The following is a 22,123-nucleotide window of genomic DNA, read 5'->3' as shown; positions in this document are numbered from 1 at the left end:
TGCCCGCCTCGGCCTCCCAGTTGGGATTACAGGCATGATTTGCACCCAGCCAAAGGGCTGAATAGTTATGACAGACACCATATATGGCTTGCAAAGTCTAAATATTTACTATCCGGTCCTTTATAGAGTGAGTTTGCCGACCACTGCTCTACATGATATGACCCCTATCTCCCTCTTACAGAATATTCTATCCTCTTGCCCGGCCCCACCCATTTACTACATCTTAACCAAGCTTTTTCTACCACAGAGTCTGCAATGTTCAAGAACAAACTTCACTCACATCGTCCCAGGACTGCCTCCTTGTCACTGAAGTCTCAGTTTAAATGTCAACTCCTCAAAGACTTTTCTTGACCAACCAATCTAGAGTGGCTCCTTCATATCTGCTATGAAACAATTAACTGTTAACATGGCAATGACTATTTAAAATTATATACTAGTTTAGGTCTCTCCTCCATTAGAATGTAAACTCCATGAAAGAAGAGACCTTACTTTGCCCACCCTCAACCAGCATTCTAATCACCATAAGCCCAGCACCAAAAACAATGTCTGGCATTGTTTTTGAATGAAAAAGAAAAAGACCAATGAATAGTTGCTCCAAGATGAGGAACACCACTCAAGTTCAAGGCAGTTTTTAATGCTCACTTGCCCTGTTGCAGGGTCTGCCTTCACACTGTCCTGACTGCAATCATAAAAAGCGAAGGAAGGTCAGACAGTATTCCTGGCCCCATTATGATGGGGAAAACAACTCCACCAACAGCACATTCTCCTCAGATAAAAATGGCATTAACTAGGTAAGGCAGGGCCACAAAATTGGACAAAGAAGTTCTCAACTTTTTGATTATTATGGTTAAGAATTTTATTATCAAAATTATTACATCTCTTGTGAAAGTTCAAATGTTACAGCAAGGTGTAAACACTCCACTTGAGAAAGAAGTGATACTTCTTCCCTTCCAAGAGTTCCCCCCACCCCCCCGCCCCTACCCCCCCAAGAGGTCTGGTCTTGACAGCACCCTGCCCACACAGAGTGGCTGGGGTCTCTGCACGTGCCAGGCAGGGTGAGGGCCGCCTGCCCGCTGGCCTCTCCCCTCGGTTAATAGCCAAGGGGAGAATGCAAACCCCAGCCCAAATGGAGAGACATTTACATACGTTTTATATAATATACAAAGAAACCAGCATCCCAGGCAACATGATTTCCACTCCCAATGCTCTCCCAGACTGATGGGTTTGTGGGGGAAACAACAAAAAGAAAAGTACTCTGCTGAGGTCTCAGCATTAAAAACAAAACAAAACAAAAAAAAAATCTCCCCTCATTTGAGCAAACACCTGATTTCGATTTTGAAAAGTGAAATTTTGTAACAGTCACACACAAAGAGAGAAGACTGTGCATATGATAGTTGTAGGACAGGGTAGAAAAGAAGGGGATGCAAGAGGCTGGGGGAGAAAAGGAAAACAAATTAGAGGGAAGGAAGGAGGGAAACTCACAGTATTATCTTGTCCAAAAGAAAAGAAGGTCCACTGCAGCACCAGGGATTACACCTGTCATATATTCACTACCCCTACCATGGTTATAACTGAATACAAAATTAGATAAATAAAAACACGCCAGATATTACAGTAAACAAGTGAAAGAAATAAGCTGGCAACCATATGGAATTTAAAAAGATTGTGTACCCCACCTGGGCTGGCTCCAGGGCTCCTCCAGGGGTGTACAACAGGCACAATGCACTGATGGGGAGAAGCCGGTCTGCTCTCATCTCTCATCCAGAACAGTGTTAGGGGTGTGGGTGGCTTGGTAACTCTTTCACTGGGCCCACTCTCACATAAGCATCCCCCAAAGAAATGTGGGGCAGGCCCACACACAATCACAGTCCTGTCGGTGCCACTCCACAAACCTATCTTCCCACTCTTACCCTGCAGTCACAAGTGCATGCTCCCCAATCATGGAGGCGGTCCTGCTCATGGGATCATCAACTCCTGATTAATTGGGAGTAGAAAAAATAAAATTCGAAGCATTCCCAAACCACTCGGTATCCTTCCTAATCAAATTTATTGCCAAAAGCTGGTAAGTAGCAATGCAATTGGCCTATATCCTGTCTCATTCCGCTTTTCCTTGTCTACTTACTTCATGGGTTACTGAGCTGTGAAATAGCTTGGGAAGGGGGAGTAGGATAGCAACAGTTGGAGGCTCAATCTACTCAGATAATCTGCTCCCGAATAATCAAGAGCTGACCATGAGCGTTTCTTCAAAGAGCCAGGCACCCTCCAGTCGGTGCAGGTTCCAAGCTTTACTATCCTTGCCTATTTCTTGGTGATCTTAAGACAAAGATAGGCAGTATTCTTGGTGGACACACATTGGCCAGATACCTGCTTTTGGAATGGTTGTCTTAGGATGAACATTCATATACCTACCTTTTTTCTTAAGTGCATAAAACCCTAACAGTACTCAGATGGCTTGGGGCTTTTGAGATTGGCTCTTTTCACCTTTTTTCCTTTGAAAACTTTTTTTTTTTTTTTTTTTTTTTTTTAAATTTAAAAAGATGTCCTCACTGCACAAGTGACTACAGGCTACAGGCAAGGATGGGAGACGGAGGCTTCAACACAACTCATTGCACTTAGAACCGTTACTAACTGAAACACCATTTGCTTGTCAACAATGTACCCTTGACAGCAGGGAGAAACTTCTTTATAGTCTCTGCTTCAGACAAGATTTACATCTTTCTCCAAGGCCAGAGGCCAATTGTGACCACAAGTCTTGTTTCTTGTCCACCAGACCCAATCCTCTGGCACCTTGTACCCCCCCTTCCCCAGCAATATGCTCGGCCTAGGTTCAAGAGGCAGCTGGAAGGAAGCAGCTATGGGCTCATTCAGTTCTGTTTGCCCAAATCCAGAAGCCCTAGGAAAGTCCTGTCTGAGTCTTGACTCCTGACCCTTGCAGTGGCTGGAGTCGGTACTGGTGCACACCCCCACTCCCACGGTGTGGGTAGTGCTGTGAATTGGAAACCGCAGATACCCTGGAGGCCTGGTAGACAGCTGACTGCCCAGCACTGGGCAGACTGATAGTCCGTAAGTCTGATGGCAATGATGACCTAGAGTTCTGAGGAAAGGAGGTGGAACTCAGAGTTCCTGTGCTGGACTGAGAAACCGAGTCTGAGGTTGGCGAGTCTGAGGGTCCCTGCAGGGTAGGGCTAGCAGCACTAGAAGGGCAGCTCCTCCTTGGAAGATTGCTGCCAGTGCTGTTTCCAGAATGTGGCTGGCTGCTAAAATACCCTGGTGTCCCCGTAAATGGGGCCAACGAGTCTGTGGACACAGGGTGGGCGGGGCTGGAATAGGACGTGGAAGAGAGGGATGATTCTGAAGAACCGTGAGAGGGGGGGTTTCCAGGTCTCAGTGCAGTAGTTCGATAACTGTATCCTGGAGATTGTGTAGGATGTCCTCTGAAGGGGGAGGAACTCTGCTGAAGGAGGCTTTGTGATTCTGTCCGAGGACTATCACACTGCAGGAGCTAGCAAAGTTGGGAGGAAAAGAATAAGGAGGTGAACAAGTCCCTTAAATGGCTGACTTTTAATATAAATGGTAAACATTTATAATACCCTATGTTTTTTTTTTCTTCATCTTTTAACCATGTATTCTTTTTAGGAAACCAAAGGCAGTAAAATGTCTCTCTTTGATCACCTTATTCATTTTCTGGCATAATTTATTACCTAAGGGCAAGCAGATGATGACTTATTTCCAAAGTTGCTGAAACTATATGCAAAGACAGCATCTCAATGGCAAAGGATGGCCAGGACAATTTGGAACCCAGAACACACTCCTGTATCTAGATATCAACAATTTCTCATCTCACCTGGTAGCTGTATCTGGAAGGGCTGTAAACAGTTGCTCCTTTAGAGAGTGCTGAGCTCAATGTCTCTGGACCTTCTCCATCTGCAGGGTCTGGAAGGTAACACATAAAAAAAAATCAACTTGGCTTCTTAGAATAAGTAAGAAACAGCCATTGTTCATTCAAATCACCAATGCCATCACCAACCCATGCTGCTCTCTTTGTGACAAACTGGGTGAGTGCAGCATGCCAGAAGGGCAAAAGGAGTGGTTAATTATGGGCTATGTTCTAAATGCCTGATCTGATTCCCGTCTCCTTCTTTCTCTTCATCCTTCATCGAAGTAGATTTCCAGGACTTTGGAGAGATGAGAGTTACAGAAAGGTATTCCTTGGGGAAAAAAGAGCAGACAGAGAGCAAGCAACGCTAGATCTTACAAATGTTGTAGCCAAAATGAGCACAAGTGGGCTAGAACCTAGCATACGGCAGAGCCCAACTGCTTCAGAAACTGACTCACCTCAACTCAGAACTCGGCATGAACTGTACAGGACTTGGCTCATGTGTCCCTGAATGTGGTAGCAGTAGAAGGCCATGGGCTCACCTGAGTCTTTCTCTGTGATGTTACTCTCCCACGTGGGAGAGGGCTCTCCCTTTTGGGCCACCCTCACACTGCTTCGGAGGACCTTGGGGATACTTCCTCCTTCTCGGAGTCGTTCTACTGATGTGGGAACCATCCTGTAAAGGCAACAGGGTGCAAGTTCAAGCCACAGGACTTAACCAAAACAAATGAAGCCCTAACCAAGGTGCACAGTGTATTTTCTTAAAACATCCTCTTGGCCGGGCGCGGTGGCTCAAGCCTGTAATCCCAGCACTTTGGGAGGCCGAGATGGGCGGATCACGAGGTCAGGAGATCGAGACCATCCTGGCTAACACGGTGAAACCCCGTCTCTACTAAGAAATACAAAAAATAGCCGGGCGAGGTGGCAGCGCCTGTAGTCCCAGCTACTCGGGAGGCTGAGGCCGGAGAATGGCGTGAACCCGGGAGGCGGAGCTTGCAGTGAGCTGAGATCCGGCCACTGCACTCCAGCCTGGGCTACAGAGCGAGACTCCGTCTCAAAAAAAAAAAAAAAAAAAAAAAACAAAAAAACAAAAAAACATCCTCTTAACACTTTCTTCAGAACCAATTTAAAACAAGGTATTTCCTCTGCCTCCAACTATGTCAGGCACAAAAGAGAAACATCATCATCATCATCATCAACAACCACTTTTAACCACCACCACCACCACTTTTAACAACAACCACCACCACCACAACAACCACTTTTAACAACAACAATCACTTTTAAAGAAAAAGAAATCAAGGAAAAAGTGGATTAAAGATGTCAACTTCCCCGAACCCCTATTTAAAAATGTTAAAATTTCTCCTTTGGGAAATCATATGCCTGATACATAGTAGTGGTTTAATAAAGGTTTCATAGATTAATGAACATTAAACATATGAGCCAGGACTCTTCTTTCTCGGACTTATTTTTTCAGTTCAAGATCCCTGAACTCCTGTGCTTCATTCTCTATTTCACACATTTGATCCTCAGTATTTGCCACCAGTATTATTCATTTTTAAATTTGCGGTCTCCCCTAAACCAGACAAGTCCTTTCAGAATGTCTTTTTGCTCTGTATATGCTAACTGTGTGGAAGAGAGACATTTGTTGTTAATTCATGTGGAACTTGGCTGGATTCTTGACTCACCTTTCATGTGAAATGAGAAATAGAAGAGGCAGTGTTAGTGCCCACCAAATAAAAGAGCTCATCTGCATCCATAACTACATGTCATCCAAAGCGCTGCTCCACAGGCATGTTGGTAACTCTTAATTCTGCAAAGCTGGGGGGTTGCAGCTGACACTATTAAATCAGCTGAACAGGACAGATGGTACTGTTGGCTGGCTGTCTCAGATGTTCCCATCAAGTGTTCCCATAGATTTTAGGTAAAACTGGGAATGATCCTAGATATATACTCCCCCCATTCCCAATTTAACTATAAAACATCAGATATAAACTTACCACCTACTGCTGATATTCTCTTGAGGTCTGCAGTGAGATGAAGAAGTGCCTCTGGAATCTGATGGGCTTACCGCCTCCAAATGGGACATAGAGGAATGAGATGGGGAGAATTTTTTGTGAGGGGAAGATGGGGTTCGGGCTGAGGATCCCTGCACACCATGGGCACCAGTGTCAGAAACGGAGTTACTGCTGCCTTGCCCAGCTCCTGCAGACTTGCTTTTGCTCTGGGCAGAGTCACCTCCCCCACCAGCAGAATTTTCCTTAGCTTCTTGTTTCCGTTTTCGGTACTCCAGCAGGGATACCTAGAAAGGAAAAAACAAACAAACAAACAAAAAACGGTACTCTAGCTGGATATCATTAGTGGATCACTAGCAACAGGGAAAGAAGGAAAGATGGTACCGTAGTAAACCACTAGCCAAGCCATGCCAACAAAGCAGATACCAACCCTGACAACTTTTTTTGGGGGGTGTGAAAGAGATCTGAGCACAGCTACATAATTAAGACAGCTGGAAATTGGTAAGAGGAAGATAATAAACTAGGAGGTAAGTTTCTAAAGAATGTTTGCCAATTAGACCACCATACTTTTTTCTGTCTTCAGAAAAACTTGTGAGGTTACCGTTACACAGTAACAGAAGTGTGCTATCATAGTTATTTGCAACAATGGGAGTACCCAGAGAAGGGAGAATTGGAAGCTTGTATAGTTTAAAAAGCCTCCCAGGTGACTCTGATGGCTCTTCTGCACTCCTTGGAAGCCCCTAGAATTAGCTGTTTGAGAGCATGAGAGAGAGACAGAAGCAGGGAGAAGAGAAGAAGGAGATGGAGGACAGGGAGGGAGAGAAAGAGAGAGAGTGAGAAGGAAAAAAAAAAAAAAAAAAAAAAAAACCAATGCTCCAGAGTACTTAAATATGCTCAATTTTTCTTTTTTTTTTTTGTTTTTTTGTTGAGACAGAGTCTCGCTTTGTCGCCCAGACTGGAGTGCAGTGGCCGGATCTCAGCTCATTGCAAGCTCCGCCTCCCGGGTGCACGCCATTCTCCTGCCTCAGCCTCCCGAGTAGCTGGGACTACAGACGCCCGCCACCTCGCCCGGCTAGTTTTTTGTATTTTTTAGTAGAGACGGGGTTTCACCGTGTTAGCCAGGATGGTCTCGATCTCCTGACCTTGTGATCCGTCCGTCTCGGCCTCCCAAAGTGCTGGAATTACAGGCTTGAGCCACCGCGCCCGGCCAATATGCTCAATTTTTCAAGAAATAAATAGGAATTTATTATTGTTTCTGTTAGACATAGACGTAATTAATGTAAAAAGAGAGGAAATTATTATTTCCAGTTTATACTTTTAGCAAGCTAGCTCTAGAAAACAACTTGGTAACTTCTCCCCAACTTCCCCTTCATCTCCCTAACACTTGCTCATTCTTTTCTGACAGCAGACCCCCCACCCCACCCTGCTGACCATAATCCCTGCCCTGCCTAGTACACCTCCTCTTTGTTGTTCTGGCACACTACTTACACAGGCCGTAGAACTTTCTACCGTGTCTTGATTGCTCCCTGACTAAACTCTAAGTTCTAGGAGGGCTTTTTATCTTAAACATCCAGCACAGAATTTGAATATGCTTAAATTTATGCTTAAATGTGCCCAATAAATTTCAGAAGTGTTTCTGAAATAACATATTATGATTTCTATGACTTTTGCACATAGTAAATATTATAAAACCAGAAATCTAAAGATTGTTTTCATCTTTGTTTCTGGTAGTCAATGCTGTTCATGCAACAATCTTTGAAATCAATTACTATCCTAATCCAAATTATCTGCCAATGTTTCCTCCTCCTTCTATCCCCTTAGGGTTCTCATTTTTCTGTGCAAATGTAACAAATATAGACAGTTTTGCATATGCATTTTCTATACATAATTTTGGAAAGAAGTTAATAAATTCTGGTAATGAATATTATCATCACGAAAATATAAAAAACCACTAAGTTTCATTTCAATGAGGATACTACAGATGTTTGGCCATTACGTGGTACTGTCCCCTACATAGGACATTCAGCATCCCTGGCCCTGCTCAATAAATGCAAGTCACTGGGACAATTCAAAACACTCCAACACATTCCCAAACACCCCTAGTTGAGAACCATTTATACAAAAGCACATTTTTGGCTTTGTAACTTCTAGATCAGGCATTACTTAGAAGTGGAGTCCCCACCCATTAGCAAGCTCTCTATGGCCTGGCCCAGCCCAGCACTCTCTGCACTTTCCTCCTGGCTCTCCCAGCCTTCCACCTGATACAACAACATCCAACTGTTTGCACCACACTGCATGCCTGCTGCCCGCCCAATGGAGTGCCACGTAATTACCCGTTCTACTCCCTCTACTGTAACATGCCTCACCCTCATTTGTTGGTTGGCTGACTCCTACTTACTGTTTGAGATTCAGCTATATCAGTAACCTGCCACCTCTCTCTCTAGCCTTATCTCTCAAACTGGGTAGTATCCTGGTCCTTCCATTTACTAGCTGTGTGACCATGGGAAAGTTACTCAACTTGCCTTAGTTTCCTCGTGTGCAAAATGGAAAATGCCTATCTTATAGGCTTACTGTGAGGATAAAACACATTTAAAGAGCTTAACACAGTGCCTAGAACTTGGGACACACTAAATAATAGGTAAAATTTCTTTTTCACTGTTCTAACCTCTCAACTGTCTAGCAAGTGTATGGCACATACAGGCATTTACATTTGCTGAATATTTACAACACTCACCAAGTTGTATTAAAACAGCCTGTCTTTCACTGGATATGGCAGAGACTATGTCTCACTTGTTTGAGAGTAGTGCAGAACACATAGCAGAAACTTACGAATATCTACTGAATTACTTGGTTAACATTCTTGAAAAGTTCACCGATATAACATGAAACACTTACTTTTTTCCTCTGTGGTGGGTTCTGGGGGGCAGATGGGACTCCTTCACAGGCCCTTTCCCCACCAGGTGACAAGGATCCACGAGAGAGGTCTTTCATTAAGCCATGTTCATATCTGCTGGAAAATCCTTCTGCAGGCGAACAATATCCCCCATCCAAATGTAAAGGCTTCCTATCCCCCACTAGAGGAGAACCTCGATACAGTCCATCTGCTCGAGGCATAGCGTTCAAAGGGGAGTAGGCATACATCAAGTTGAACTCTGTCCGAAATGCCTGGTCTGAGTTTCTCACGAGGGTCTGATGTCCATCTCCACTTCTGCTTGGGAAACCAGTCTCAGAAGTGGGTCCGATGGAGGGATGAGGAGCCAGGTCAGAATGACCAGAGTTGAGTAGGGAAGGTCTATCAGCACAGCTGTTAGTGTTGGAGTCAAGGTATCCTACTTTTGCCAAATCCAGGTCTTTTCGGTGACAAAGCTGAAAGAATAAAAATCAACGGAGACATGGGGTAGGGGAGAAAGGAAAAAGTCAAAGGGCAGAAAGGAGGGGAGAGGGACACAGGTGAACAGGGAAAGATAAGAGGGATGGAAGTAGAGCAGATAAAGCCATTATATTCTGTAATAGTCCCACGTAGCAACAGTGTATATAGGCCAGAGTACTAAAGAATCCCGGCCTTTCCCAAATTGCTTTCAAGTCTTTCTGGATGGGAAATACTGGGAAAGTTAGGTAATTGGCTAAATGTGACTATTTTGCCTGCTTAGCCTTTCATCAGGTTGCTGAGTCACCTTGTACTACACTAAGGGACAAGTGGTATAATAAGGAATTTACCTTAGCCCCATGCACACTACAAAGGTGAGACTGGTGTCTTAAGATAACTGGCTTCTGGGGTTATCAATTTCTAAATTAATATTAATGCAAGGTGGGGGGGAGGGAAAAAGGTGGAGGAAGAAGAAAGTAGACGGAAAGGCAAGTATTTAAGTTACTGGTTCAGTAAAGGAGGATGGCATTAAAGACATCAACCAACCAGTTCTTCACTCACTTTCACTGTTAAAGAAGGTGTGTTTCTCATACAACTTTCTGGCCACTCAGTTCTTCTTTCTTTATCCTCTAATGTATGTCAACATACCACAAGACCACTAATGCTCATCACTGCAGATTCTGAAATGCTGAAATGTACCAAAAATAAACCCCACCTACTATTTGGTTATCATAACCTCCAAACTTCCAACGCTAGGTCAACTACAGCTAACCACCTACAAAGAATGGTACCAGAAAACCAGATACCATACCATATCAGTCTTCAAATTATGCTATCTTAGAACCTTTTAACAACTGAGGAGAGAGAGCTTTACTTTCCTAACAAGCTAGAGTCAAAACACCAAGAAAATCTCTAATATACTAGTGGAATACAACCTTTTTCAGTTTCACATTAACCTATCAACTACTACTGATTCAGAACTTACTAGACTGTCACTGAATTATGCCCTAATTTTTTATTGGAAGGGGGTGGGGTTAAAGTTCAGTTGAATATTTCTGAGAGACTCTAACTTTCAAGAGAAAAAAGGTCCCATGTATTAACAGATTCAGAGTTCATTGTTATTACATCTGAAAGCTTATAATAGAAACTCTAGCACTAAAATCTGAGTTTGACATATCCACAGCAGAACGGTTTGTGAGAAAACCACTCTACTGATATCCTAAGAGATAACACTTGTATAGCAACCATATCCTAACCATTGCAGAATGGTGGCCTATGACACAAAGCCAGGGACTCACTTGGTTTCCTTGTGCACCCAGTAAGGAGCTACAGAGAAAATGTAGGAAAGCTGAAAGACAGAATGACTTTCCCTTCCTGAAGAAGCTGCTCAATCTATCAACCAAAGGCCAAAACATCTGGTTTACAGAGCTGTTAGATTAACCCTAGAACAAAGCATAAGTCACCACCCAACTCAAAAAACAGCTCTTACCAACTTTTGACTCAATTTTCCTTATTTATTAGCCTTTCTTTAACAAGGCTCCTACCACATATCAGCATCTTGACTTCTAGATTCTATTCTTTAATAGAACTCCAGCCACCCCCTCCCCCAAACAACAAAAACCAACCCCACCAAACATACACACACCACACACTCACACATACCCCTACTTCATTTTCCTCCATCTACATTGACAGGCCTGTGTAGTCACAGTCACACAGGAAGGCTCCTTTAACTTACTGTGACTGAGTGGCCGCCCTCCAGCCCATCACCCCACTCACTCAGATCCCCAGCCCTCCCCACACACTCAGGAACACATTCATGAACACTCACTCTCAGCCTCCAAGTGTGATTGAGATGGTGTGATAACTACCTCGGGTGACAGGGACTCGGGCCTATGCGCAGGGGAACTCTCAGGGGAGGATATGTTCTAGAGGAGGGAAAAGCATCTTGTTATTATTCATCTACTCGAAGTCAAGAAGCAAAACAAAACAAACAAAAAATAAAAGCAAGCATAGATGTTAGCCACAACTTTTTTGGGGGTCGGAGAAGTTGAATAAGAATGCATAGGGGAAATATTTAACTGCAGAACTCATCTCGATGGACAGAATGACTTGTTAAAATGCTTCCTGGTATCTTTGAAAGCATTTAAGGATAAATTGGTTATAATGTTTCATGCTGTAAGTAAACATCTCAAGCACATATAAGGAAAGAGTTAGACTGGTGAAATTTTAGTGTTATACGTCTTTGTATTTTAGATGAGAGTTTAGCAACCTATAGTATTTGTTACTGAGGGGCATCCTACCCCTTATTCTTCCTTAGATGGACCTTGTTCCTTCACCCAATGCCTCTTCTGCTTGTCACATTTCTTTATTCTCTTATATGCCTCAGGTCCTCCCACTGCTATCCAGGGGGAGACGTTAGTGTTCTGGGGACTGACCTGGTTAGGGAGATTGCCAGTTCTTCTTGAATGAGTTACAGGAAATGTGACTGATGGAATCTCTAGCTCACAGGCTAGAGGTGGTTCTAAGCATAATCTAATTAGACCTGAGCCACCCCTATTAATGTTATTTTGTAAAATCCATTGTACTTTTGGCAACAGAGCAGAAAAAGCATGTATGTGTATACTTAAGTCCCTGCCTCCTATAGAGGGTAGGATTTCACCTTGGGACTTTCAGGTGAGGCAGCACTCCCATAACAAACAGAGACTGAGCAGTGAGTGCTTAATGGAAAGATGTAAATGGAAACACGTGAAGAGAGTGATGGTGGTAGTGTGATAGTAATTCAGGGGTGCTAGGGCTGAGGTAAGGAGAGGGTGCCTAATGTAGACTCTGAATAACTGTGGCCTAGGTGGCAGGCATATGCTGAGGTAGGGGAAATGAGGCTGTTTCAGCAAAGCAGGGTTTTGGCTGTGAATTTTACTTGGCATGGAGAGTGAGTGGGTGGTATACATCTATGTGTGAAATGGTGAGTGGAATATGGCTCTTAGGGCAAGAAAAGGAGGGGAGGCTTATTCTGGTAGAAAGGAGAGGCTAACTAAGCTTGCCCTCCCAATGTTGCTTCCACTGTTTTTTCTAGATGCTTTCCCCTCCTGAAAATCTTGTTGTTCTCTTCTACTGTTTATCTTCTTACCTTCTTCCCTTAGCACTTAAGGCTTCTCACCATTTTCCTGAATGCTTTTTTCCTTTTCAAAAATATCCGTCCCCAAACTAATATGCTAAAGTGTTTTTTATTTATTTATTTATTTTTATTATGAGACAGAGTCTCCTTCTGTTGCCCAGGCTGGAATGCAATGGCGCAATCTTGGCTCACTGCAACCTCTCAGGCTCAAGCAATTCCTGTGCCTTAGCCCCTCGAGTAGCTGGGATTATAGGTGTGTGCCACTGTACCTGGCCTAAGCTGGTCTTTTAATTAATTATTTTTAGAGATGGGATCTCACTGCTGCCCAGGTTGGCATGTAGTGGCACAATAACAGCTCACTGCAGCCTTAAACTCTTGGTCTTAAGTGATCTTCCTGCTTCAGCCTCCCAAGTAGCTGGGACTATAGGTGTGTGCCACCACACCTGGCTAAGTTTTGTATTTTATTTTTGGAGAAATGTGGTCTCACTATGTTATCCAGGCTGGTCTCAAACTCCTGGCCTCAAGCAATCCTCCTGCCTCAGCCTCCCAAAGCACTGAGATTACAGCTGTGAGCCACCATGCCCAGCCTAAGCTGGTCTTTACATGCGAAACCTTTTTGATATTTCACAATGTGTCACAGCCTTTGATACAAAAAAGCCTCTCCACCTCTCTGTACTAGAACACAGCAAAGAGTATGGCTATTAAAATGGTGATTAGAATGGTTCAGGGTGGTGAAATCTGTTCTATTATTGATGAGAAAGGTAAATTTTCCTTAAATTGCAAGTGAAACCATGCCTTGGACCTTTTACTATTTAGTATTTTCCTTCCCTCCTGGTATTCTAACATTAAGGTTGGACTGTATTATTAAAATGACCAGCAATTAAAAAAAAAGAAAACCAAAACCACTTTATATTTGCAGTGTTTAATAGTTATCCCAAATGCTACAAGGGATAAGGAACACACTGAGTGCTGAACCTGCTTGTTTTGGAAAGTGACTTACCTTCCAATTTTCTCTTTTTTTTTTTTAATGAGACGGAGCCTTGCTCTGTTGCCCAGGCTGGAGTGCAATGGCACGATCTCGGCTCACTGCAACCTCCACTTCCCGGGTTCACGCCATTCTCCTGCCTCAGCCTCCCAAGTAGCTTGCCACCACACCTGGCTAATTTTTCGTATTATTAGTAGAGATGGGGTTTCACTGTGTTAGCCAGGATGGTCTTGATCTCCTGACCTTGTGATCTGCCCGCCTCAGCCTCCCAAAGTGCTGGGATTACAGGCATGAGCCACCATGCCCGGCCTCCTTCTAATTTTCATAATCCCACATTTATAATAAAGTCTGTATTGATAAAGTATGAAACTCTATTCCTATAATCTTAGGCCCTCCCGGGAGAATTCCTCTCATGATGCCTTACTGTAAAGCTCTAGGTGCCAACTGCAAAGTCAACTGCAAGTAGACAAAGTTAGAAAGGCTTGAATCAGCTGCTGTATTATCTGGCTGAAAGAATTCCATAAAGAATCCGGTAAAGAGTAATTTCCCTAGATAACTCATATGTAACCAGGAGGTTTTTTCCCTCACCCGGAAAGAGGTCTGCTCCAAAAGTAGAGATCTAGGGTAAGACATAATATAGTTCTACTTTCAATGTTGCTAGCTACCTCTTAGTTACTCATATAAAAATCCAAGTATTCTGAATCCTCATACTTGGAAAAGCTGAATAGGAAACGTAAGATTGGTTAGGACGTTCACCTTTCTCAAAAAACACATCTGGAGAAGTGCAAGCAAGGGGGCAGAGCAGCAGAGTGTGTTTAGTGGTCAGAACAAATTTTTCTGAGAAGGAAGGAAGAGACAGTGTCCATTTTAATTACAAATCAAAGTAACATGCAATAGATGAAGTGTTTTAAAAAAGTATACATGGATTCTATTGAAACCTGCTGTCATCCGAACCTGAACACTAAAGTGATTCAAAATCACTTTTTGAAACAGCTGAGGCAGACATTTCTAACTTAATCCCACAGTGAAGGTAATAAATTTGTCTCATGAATACATGTTGCTAGTCTCCTGTCTACTTCTCATTCCTAAGACATTATAACAAAGAGGGAAAGTAACCTGGAGTGGAAAAAACCTGCATTCGCCATAAGCCATACCCCAATGTTTTCTAAATCTCTGTTCACTAAGGCCACAATGAAAATACCAAACAACCTGGGAAAGACACTTCACTTATTTAAAGGCCTAGAAACGAAGACACAATCAATCAATATCATCTGTGCTCTCAGGCTGGTGTTACTAACAGATACTACAGGCAGCTAGAGGCCTATTTTGACCAAAGTTTACAGTAAAGATAACAATGGAGATCTAGCATGCTTACTACCTAAATATATGGAGACTGATGGACTGCATGCAAAAGATACACGAATGGGATCTGTGGTAGCACTATGCCTATTTTGGGAAGTATAGGGGCTGCCAAGATGAGAGGTGACCAGGTAATAGGCCACAATGACCCTGAGGTTTCCCATTCTCTTACTGAGATGGGGAAGGAAGATAGTAAAGAAATATTTGGAATGGTATTATATTTGAAATGAGAAGGTACAAATGGTGATTTTCATATCCAGCACTCCCGGCAACCAAACCCAAATCACCTCAAACTGCAGAGGAGTGTTGCAGCGACTAGCAGTAGTAAGAGATGTGACTGGTGAAAACATGAGGCTGTATCCATTTCGACACTCCTCTTCTCCTGGGTGAGATGAGCCAGGCGTGGCCAGCTGGGGGCTCTTTGAGCCTGAATTGGGAGGGGGTGGTGTGACTGGAGACAGAGGCCGAAGTAACTTGGTGACATTCTGCTCCATCAGATAGCGAGACTTCCATTTCTTTAATGGGCTCAACAAGTCTGTGAAACACAAAGCTTGGATGAGAGTTTGAAATCACAGATTAATTTAAGGCTCTACAGTAAAGCCATTAATCTGTAATCTACCATGGCTCTTAACTGTCTTCTGCCTCATCCCATTAAGTTATCTCCTCCAATCAAGCCAAAATCCCAAAGAAACTCTTTAATTACCACACTTAAAATAATTCTGAAAACATTCTATCTCCCAAACTCCAGGTAAATCGAATGTGACTGATCTCTAATTTAATTTCTACCAGTGCAAAATATAAAATTCTTTCATTTATTCATTTATGTATGTATTTATGAGACGGAGTCTTGCTCTGTTGCTAAGGCTGCAGTGCAATGGCGTTATCTTGGCTCATTGCAACCTCCATCTCCCGGGTTCAAGCAATTCACTGCCTCAGCCTCCTGAGTAGCTGGGATTACAGGCACGCACCACCACACCCGGCTAATTTTTGTATTTTTAGTAGAGATGGGGTTTCACCATGTTTGCCAGGCTGGTCTTGAACTCCTGACTTCAGGTGATCTGCCCGCCTTGGACTCCCCAAGTGTTAGGATTACAGGCCTGAGCCACTGCTAAATTTCTTTCTTTTACATTGAGTTTCTGAAAAGTCTTTGTTACTGTGTTAAAGTTACCCTCTACTACACTGCTATATCACCAACTAAAGGTACTGGGATGCTAAATCCAAATTCCTTTCACCATCTCTCATATATTGTGTCCCTTTTCAGAAGCTCTTTCTAAAATGTTCTTATATGATTTCCTGATCCATGTCTAGCCCCTTTTCTACCTAAAAAGCGTGAAATGATTTCTACAGAAACTTCTCTCAACCATTAAAAAATTAGGTTTATATTCGTTTTTTTTTTGACTAGAATAATCCTATTTTCTATATTTCTTAGATCCACTTAAAAAGCAAGTTACCACACTTAAATATTTTAGTAACCATTTAGGCCAAAGCACCTTTCTCACTTGATTCTCGGAATAAAAACACAGTTTTATTCATTTATAGTTAAAAAGATATGTATTTATTTAATACCTACAGATTACTGAACTAGGTATGGAGGGAAAAATGGTCATCATACAGTCTATTTTCAAGAGGCTTAAAATTTGTAAGAAATAGAAAGAAGGCCAGGTGTGGTGACTCACGCCTATAATCCCAGCATTTTGGGAGGCTGAGGCAGGCAGATCACTTGAAACCAGGAGTTTGAGACCAGCCTGGCCAATATAGCAAAACCCTGTTTCTACTAAATACACAAAAAAGATTAGGCAGATGTGGTGGTGGACGCCTGTAGCCCCAGTTACTCAGGAGGTGGAGGCACAAGAATCACCTGAACCCAGGAGGCAGAGGTTGCAGTGAGTTGAGACTGCACCACTGTACTCTAGCCTGGGTGACAGAGCGAGGAGACTGTCTCAAAAAGACAAAACAAAACAAAAAAACCAAAAGCAAAAAACAAAAAGAGAACATATTAGTAAGATCAAGAAAGGTGATCATATTGCTATGCATTAGTTTTAAAAAAAAAAGGTGTATTCTAAATGATTATTATATACTACAGACTATGCCATGTGCTTTATTGTGAAATATCTAATTTTAACAACTCCTTAACAAGCACTATTATTAACATCCCCATATTAAAGGTGAGAAACTTGATGTGTGGAGAGAGACAAAACAGGTATTCTTGCTCCCATCTATCTACATTCTTAATTTTTGTATTTTTAGTAGAGACGGGATTTTGCCATGTTGGCCAGGCTGGTCTGGAATTCCTGACCTCAAGTGATACACCCACCTGAGCCTCCCAAAGTGTTGGGATTACAGGCATGAGCCACCACGCCTGGCCCCATCTTTCTATATTCTTAATCAATAAAGTATATCCCCAAGGCTTGGTGGATGGAAGGAGTGACATTTATTCCAGGCCTTCAAGGAAAATTTTTGGGTCAGGAAGATTATCTGGAAGCAATGGTCAGTATGAGACTAGTAACTGGGAAATCATCTGGAGTTAATACAGTAGTTAGCAAAGAGTTATGAGGCACTAAACCAGGGTAGGAGATGTTTAGATGAAGAGGGAAGAATAAATGCAAAAAATTATTGAAGATGCGTATTTTTCCTTTCTGGTATCTCAGAATTTTTAATATTCCTAGACTGGAAGTATATTCACATTTTCCTTTTGTTCCAGACACTAAATTTTCTTTCCTTCTTTTAAAAAGTGCCTAGGTATAAAACAGAAACAAACATGTAATTCATGGCTTATATTCGGAATAACTTTTACATATTTAATATTTCAAGGGTCTTAAACAACGGAATCTTTCAGAAGATCTCTGTACTGCTAGGTCCAACCCTATAACTACTAAAGTCAATTATGTTAAGTGATGAAGTTAGTTGTAGAAAAAAGTTAGAAGATATAGGTGAAATCTGCCATGTGCAAATCAACGTACATGGCATTCATTCAACATATATTTACTGAGTACTTATTATGATACTGTATTCAACAAGAGACCTGATGTCTGCCCTTAAGAAGTTTACAGGCCAAAGAAGGCCAAATAATTTGCCCACTTTTTCTCTTTTTCCTGCATACATAGTTTTCAAATTTTATATGGTCAAATCTATCCATCTTTTATTTATTTTTTAACCTTTACTCAAAAAATTACCAAGGTTATATAAACACATACACAACCTGAAAATCATATCCACAAATAAACGCATGCTAATATCCTGGTAAATTTTTATCCAGACACTGCTTCACTGACTCTTGCCTTACCTACACTACTCAATAACTATTTTCACTCAGAAATACATGGTCAACTTTTTTTTTATGATAATGAATAGAAATCTACAGTTCAGGTTTAATGGCTGCACAACATTAGTATTATCAAAATTTAACCAATTCAAGTATTTTTCATTTTTTGCTATAAGAACAAATGGCTACATGTAGGATTATTAAATCAAAAAAATATCTACACATGTGCAGTAACTTTATTTTTAGTCCTGTGAGAACTGCTGGCTCCTGTTCTTTAGCCTGCATTCTACTGGGGTGTTGGGGTCTTTTTCTTCATCTGTAAGGGCTCTTTAAATAGTAAGAATGTTGACCCCTTGTCAATAAAATTACAAATGTATTTTCCCAGTTTACTGATTGCTTTTCAATTTTATTTACAAGTCTCTGCTATATGTTTTGTTTCTATTTAGTCAAATGGACCACTTTATTTTCTGCTTCTGATATCACATCTTTGCTAACCTACCCTGACATTGTAAAAATGCCAGCCTATTTTCCTTTTATCTCCATGTTTAATTTTTAATTTAGATCTTAATTAAAAAAGAACATATTTTATTTCACACTGACAAACTGCCATTAAAAAAAAAAGGAAAAAAGAACATACTTAAGTATGCGGTAGCAATTAATCTGTTCTCTTCCTATAGCAAATAGCTAGCACCTTCTTCCAAAATCTTCTGTAATTGTAGAATAACTATAATTTTCCCATTAATTTGAAATATCATATTTATCTTATTAGATTCTTACATATGCTGGGTTTATCTTCAACACCAGCATACTTTTTATTAAAATTGTTTGGGCAATTCCAGTTATTCTATTCTAGTTCTCCAAAATGTTTTAGCTATTTTAGCAATGAACTAACTATAGAAGTCATTCAATGACCATGCTCATACTATTTTTAAAAGGTTAGGATTCTGATTGGTGTTACATGAAATTCAGGAGTAATCTGAGAAGCATTCTTACTCAGGAACATGGCACAATCTTTGTTATTCACATATTGATTTATGTCCCTCTTCATCTAGATGTACCACATGTCTAATTAAGTTTACTCTTCAGCGTTCTTTAGTTTTTTTTTCACTACTATGAAAAAAACATATCTCCCCCTTTGTTATCTAAATGTTATTAACATTTAAAAAGTTTACATACTTATTTTTTATCCAGTTACTATATTAATCTCTACCAGTTTTTCAATTAATTCTCTAGGTAGATAATAGTATTTCTACATGATAACACATTAGTACTCTTTACCAGTACTTACATCTCTTATGTTGATTTTCTTTTTTTTGCGGGGGGAGGGAGGTATAATTACTTTGGCTAACAATTACAGACTATATTAAATAGTAATGGTAATAGTGGGATAATTTGATAGCCTATTTTGATGTTTAGTTTTCATGATGCATGACAACTGGCAACTTTTTCAGCTACATGTTAAAAAATCGTAAGTATGTTATTTTATCATTAAATTGGTAACAGTCACTGTGTTATGACTTCTCCTCCCCCATTTGACCTGCTAACAAATGAATGTCATTAAATTTTCAAATATTATCTTATCCTTACATTCCTAGAAGGACCTTAGTTATCATATATTATTCTTTTAATATTCTTACAAATTCAAGGTGCTAGTTAAGATCACAAATCTAATTCAAAAGTGGTACTATGCTGTTTTGGAGGGCAGAGGGAGTTAATTTGATAAAATGAATCAAAAATAAAAATTTCAATAAAGACTATATGATACTCCATTACAAGTATGTGCACAAGCAGATAAAATTACAAATTCTACCATTCCTGGGGTTGGAATTCAGATTATTTTTAACCTATAGTTTTTGCAATTGTTAATAACTAAGAATTAGTTATTCTAACAACCAATTCATTCAACTTTTGAAGCTGTTGAACAAATCTGACTACAAAGTTTTGTCTCACCCACCAGGTTTACCTGACCTCTCGCCAACTAAGTACCACTTCAAGCATCTGACAATTTTTTGCAGGGCAGGTGTTTCCACAACCAGCAGGATGCAGAAAATATTTTCCAAGAGTTTGTCGAATCCTGAAGCATGGATTTTTATGCTACAGGAATAAACAAACTTATTTCTCATTGGCAAAAATGTGTTGATTGCAGTGGTTCCTATTTTGATTAATAAAGATGTGCCTGAGCCTAGTTAAAGTGATTTAAAATTAATAGTCCAAAACCGCAATTACTTTTGCACCAACCTTATATATAAATTTTGGTTTCTGTGTCTATTTCTGTAGGAAACATAGCAAGCAGAACAAAGGAATGACTACTAGGTTAAGGATTATGAATATTTTTAATGTACACGATAAATCTTATCAAATTGCTAGCAGGGCTCTCCTGTCAGTTTTACTGCAAATCCTTTCCCCAATGTATTAATCCTCTATTAATTCAGAGGCAGGACAGACACAAAAACATGGTTAATACAGATTGAATTATTTATTATTTTTAGAGATAGATGTCTTGCTGTCATTCAGGCTGGAATGCAGTGGCATTATCACACCTCACTGCAGCCTCAAATTCCTGGGCTCAAGCCACCCTCCTACCTCAGCCTCTCTAAGGCTACAGGCAACACACCATCATGCCTGGCTAATTTTTATTTTTTGTAGAGATGTGGGTCTCTCTCTGTTGCCCAGGCTGGTCTCAAATTCCTGGTTTCAAGTGAACCTTGTGTCTAGGCATCCCAAAGAGCTGGAAATTGCAGGTGAGAGTCACCATGCCAGGCCCAAGTTTGAATTAAAAAATATACATATATATTTGAACGTGCCTAGAACTTTCTTTGGCAAAGGACCTTGTTTTTTTAAAGACAGGGTCCTGCTGTGTGGCCCAGGCCTAACCTGACTCCTGGGCTTGAGTGATCCTCCTACCTCAGTCTCCAAAGTAGTTGAGAGTCACAGGCATGTGCCACTGACAGTCCAGCTAGAATCTAATTCTTTTTCAATCTCCTAAGTAAAAATTCCACGACAATTTACCAACTTTTACATTTATATTTAGGCCTGTTCTGACTATTTTGTTCCATATATACATCCATTCTTGCATCAATATTATACTAAATTTAACTATTAGCTTCATACTAGAAGCTAGTCTTACACCTCAAGAGAAAGTACTTCATTATTATTTTTTCAATTTTTTCTTATTTTTTAAAAGGTAGACTTCAGAATCATTTAATCAAACTCCAAAAACAAGGCCGTTTCATGGGAACTAAGAGAGAGAGAGAGAAAGAAATATATATATACACAAATAGATAATCTTTCCATAATGAACATGAAATTTATCAAACGTTCACATGTTTCATGAAAAAAAAGAAAAAGTAAAAAAGAAATTTCAATTTCCTCAGACTTTAAAAATATTTCTCAGTAACAATTTACTCCATATATCCAACTAAGGTTATTCCTAGGCAGTTTCTTAGTTTTGTTAAATTTGGTAACAAAAAAATTGGTATTCATTTACTTTCTTAGTATGTAAATGATTTTAAAAAATATATTTATACTTTTTATATATTTACTCTTCTATCCAGTAATATTAATAAACTCATTATTATAAAAAACAATTTTTTTTTTTTTTGAGACAGAGTCTTGCTCTGTCACCCAAGCGGAAGTGCAGTGGCATGATCTCGGCTCACTGCAAGCTCCACCTCCTGGGTTCACACTATTCTCCTGCCTCAGCCTCTCGAGTAGCTGGGACTACAGGTACCCGCCACCACGCAGAGCTAATTTTTTGTATTTTTAGTAGAGACGGGTTTCACCGTGTTAGCCAGGATGGTCTTGATCTCCTGACCTCGTGATCCACCCGTCTCAGCCTCCCAAAGTGCTGGGATTACAGGTGTGAGCCACCACGCCTGGCCTAAACTCTTACTATTAATTCTAAGTTTTTCAGATGATTATTTAGGCTCTTCTAGGAATACACCCACATCATTTACAAATAACGAACATCATGCCCCTGCCCTACTTTGATAATAACTTTTATTTCTATAAAGTTTCAGCTTTTAGGAACTTAGAATCTTTAATGTATGTATGTATGTATGTATGTATGTATGTATTTATTTATTTTTGAGACGGAGTCTCACTCTACTGCCAGGCTGGAGTGCAGTGGCATGATCTTGG

General features: G+C 40.8%; 1 protein-coding gene across 50 annotated transcripts in view; it reads right to left on the bottom strand.

Annotated features, from left to right (window-relative positions):
• Window positions 1-831: 831 nt before the first annotated feature.
• The window catches only part of SETD5 (SET domain containing 5), an 83,338-nt gene continuing 62,046 nt past the window's right edge, over window positions 832-22,123 (bottom strand). For 27 of the 50 annotated variants that reach the window (XM_015130317.3, XM_077990542.1, XM_077990530.1 and 24 more), the window contains 7 exons: window positions 15,009-15,256; window positions 11,131-11,187; window positions 8,788-9,258; window positions 5,878-6,179; window positions 4,420-4,553; window positions 3,845-3,933; window positions 832-3,502 (listed from right to left, as the gene is read on the bottom strand). In XM_015130317.3, the coding sequence (XP_014985803.1) occupies window positions 2,894-3,502; window positions 3,845-3,933; window positions 4,420-4,553; window positions 5,878-6,179; window positions 8,788-9,258; window positions 11,131-11,187; window positions 15,009-15,256 (1,910 nt within the window). In that variant the 3' untranslated portion in view covers window positions 832-2,893. 50 annotated transcript variants of the gene reach the window in all.

Source organism: Macaca mulatta, chromosome 2, assembly GCF_049350105.2.
Source record: "Macaca mulatta isolate MMU2019108-1 chromosome 2, T2T-MMU8v2.0, whole genome shotgun sequence".
NCBI lineage: Eukaryota > Metazoa > Chordata > Mammalia > Primates > Cercopithecidae > Macaca > Macaca mulatta.
This window is presented reverse-complemented; position numbering and strand designations above follow the sequence as displayed.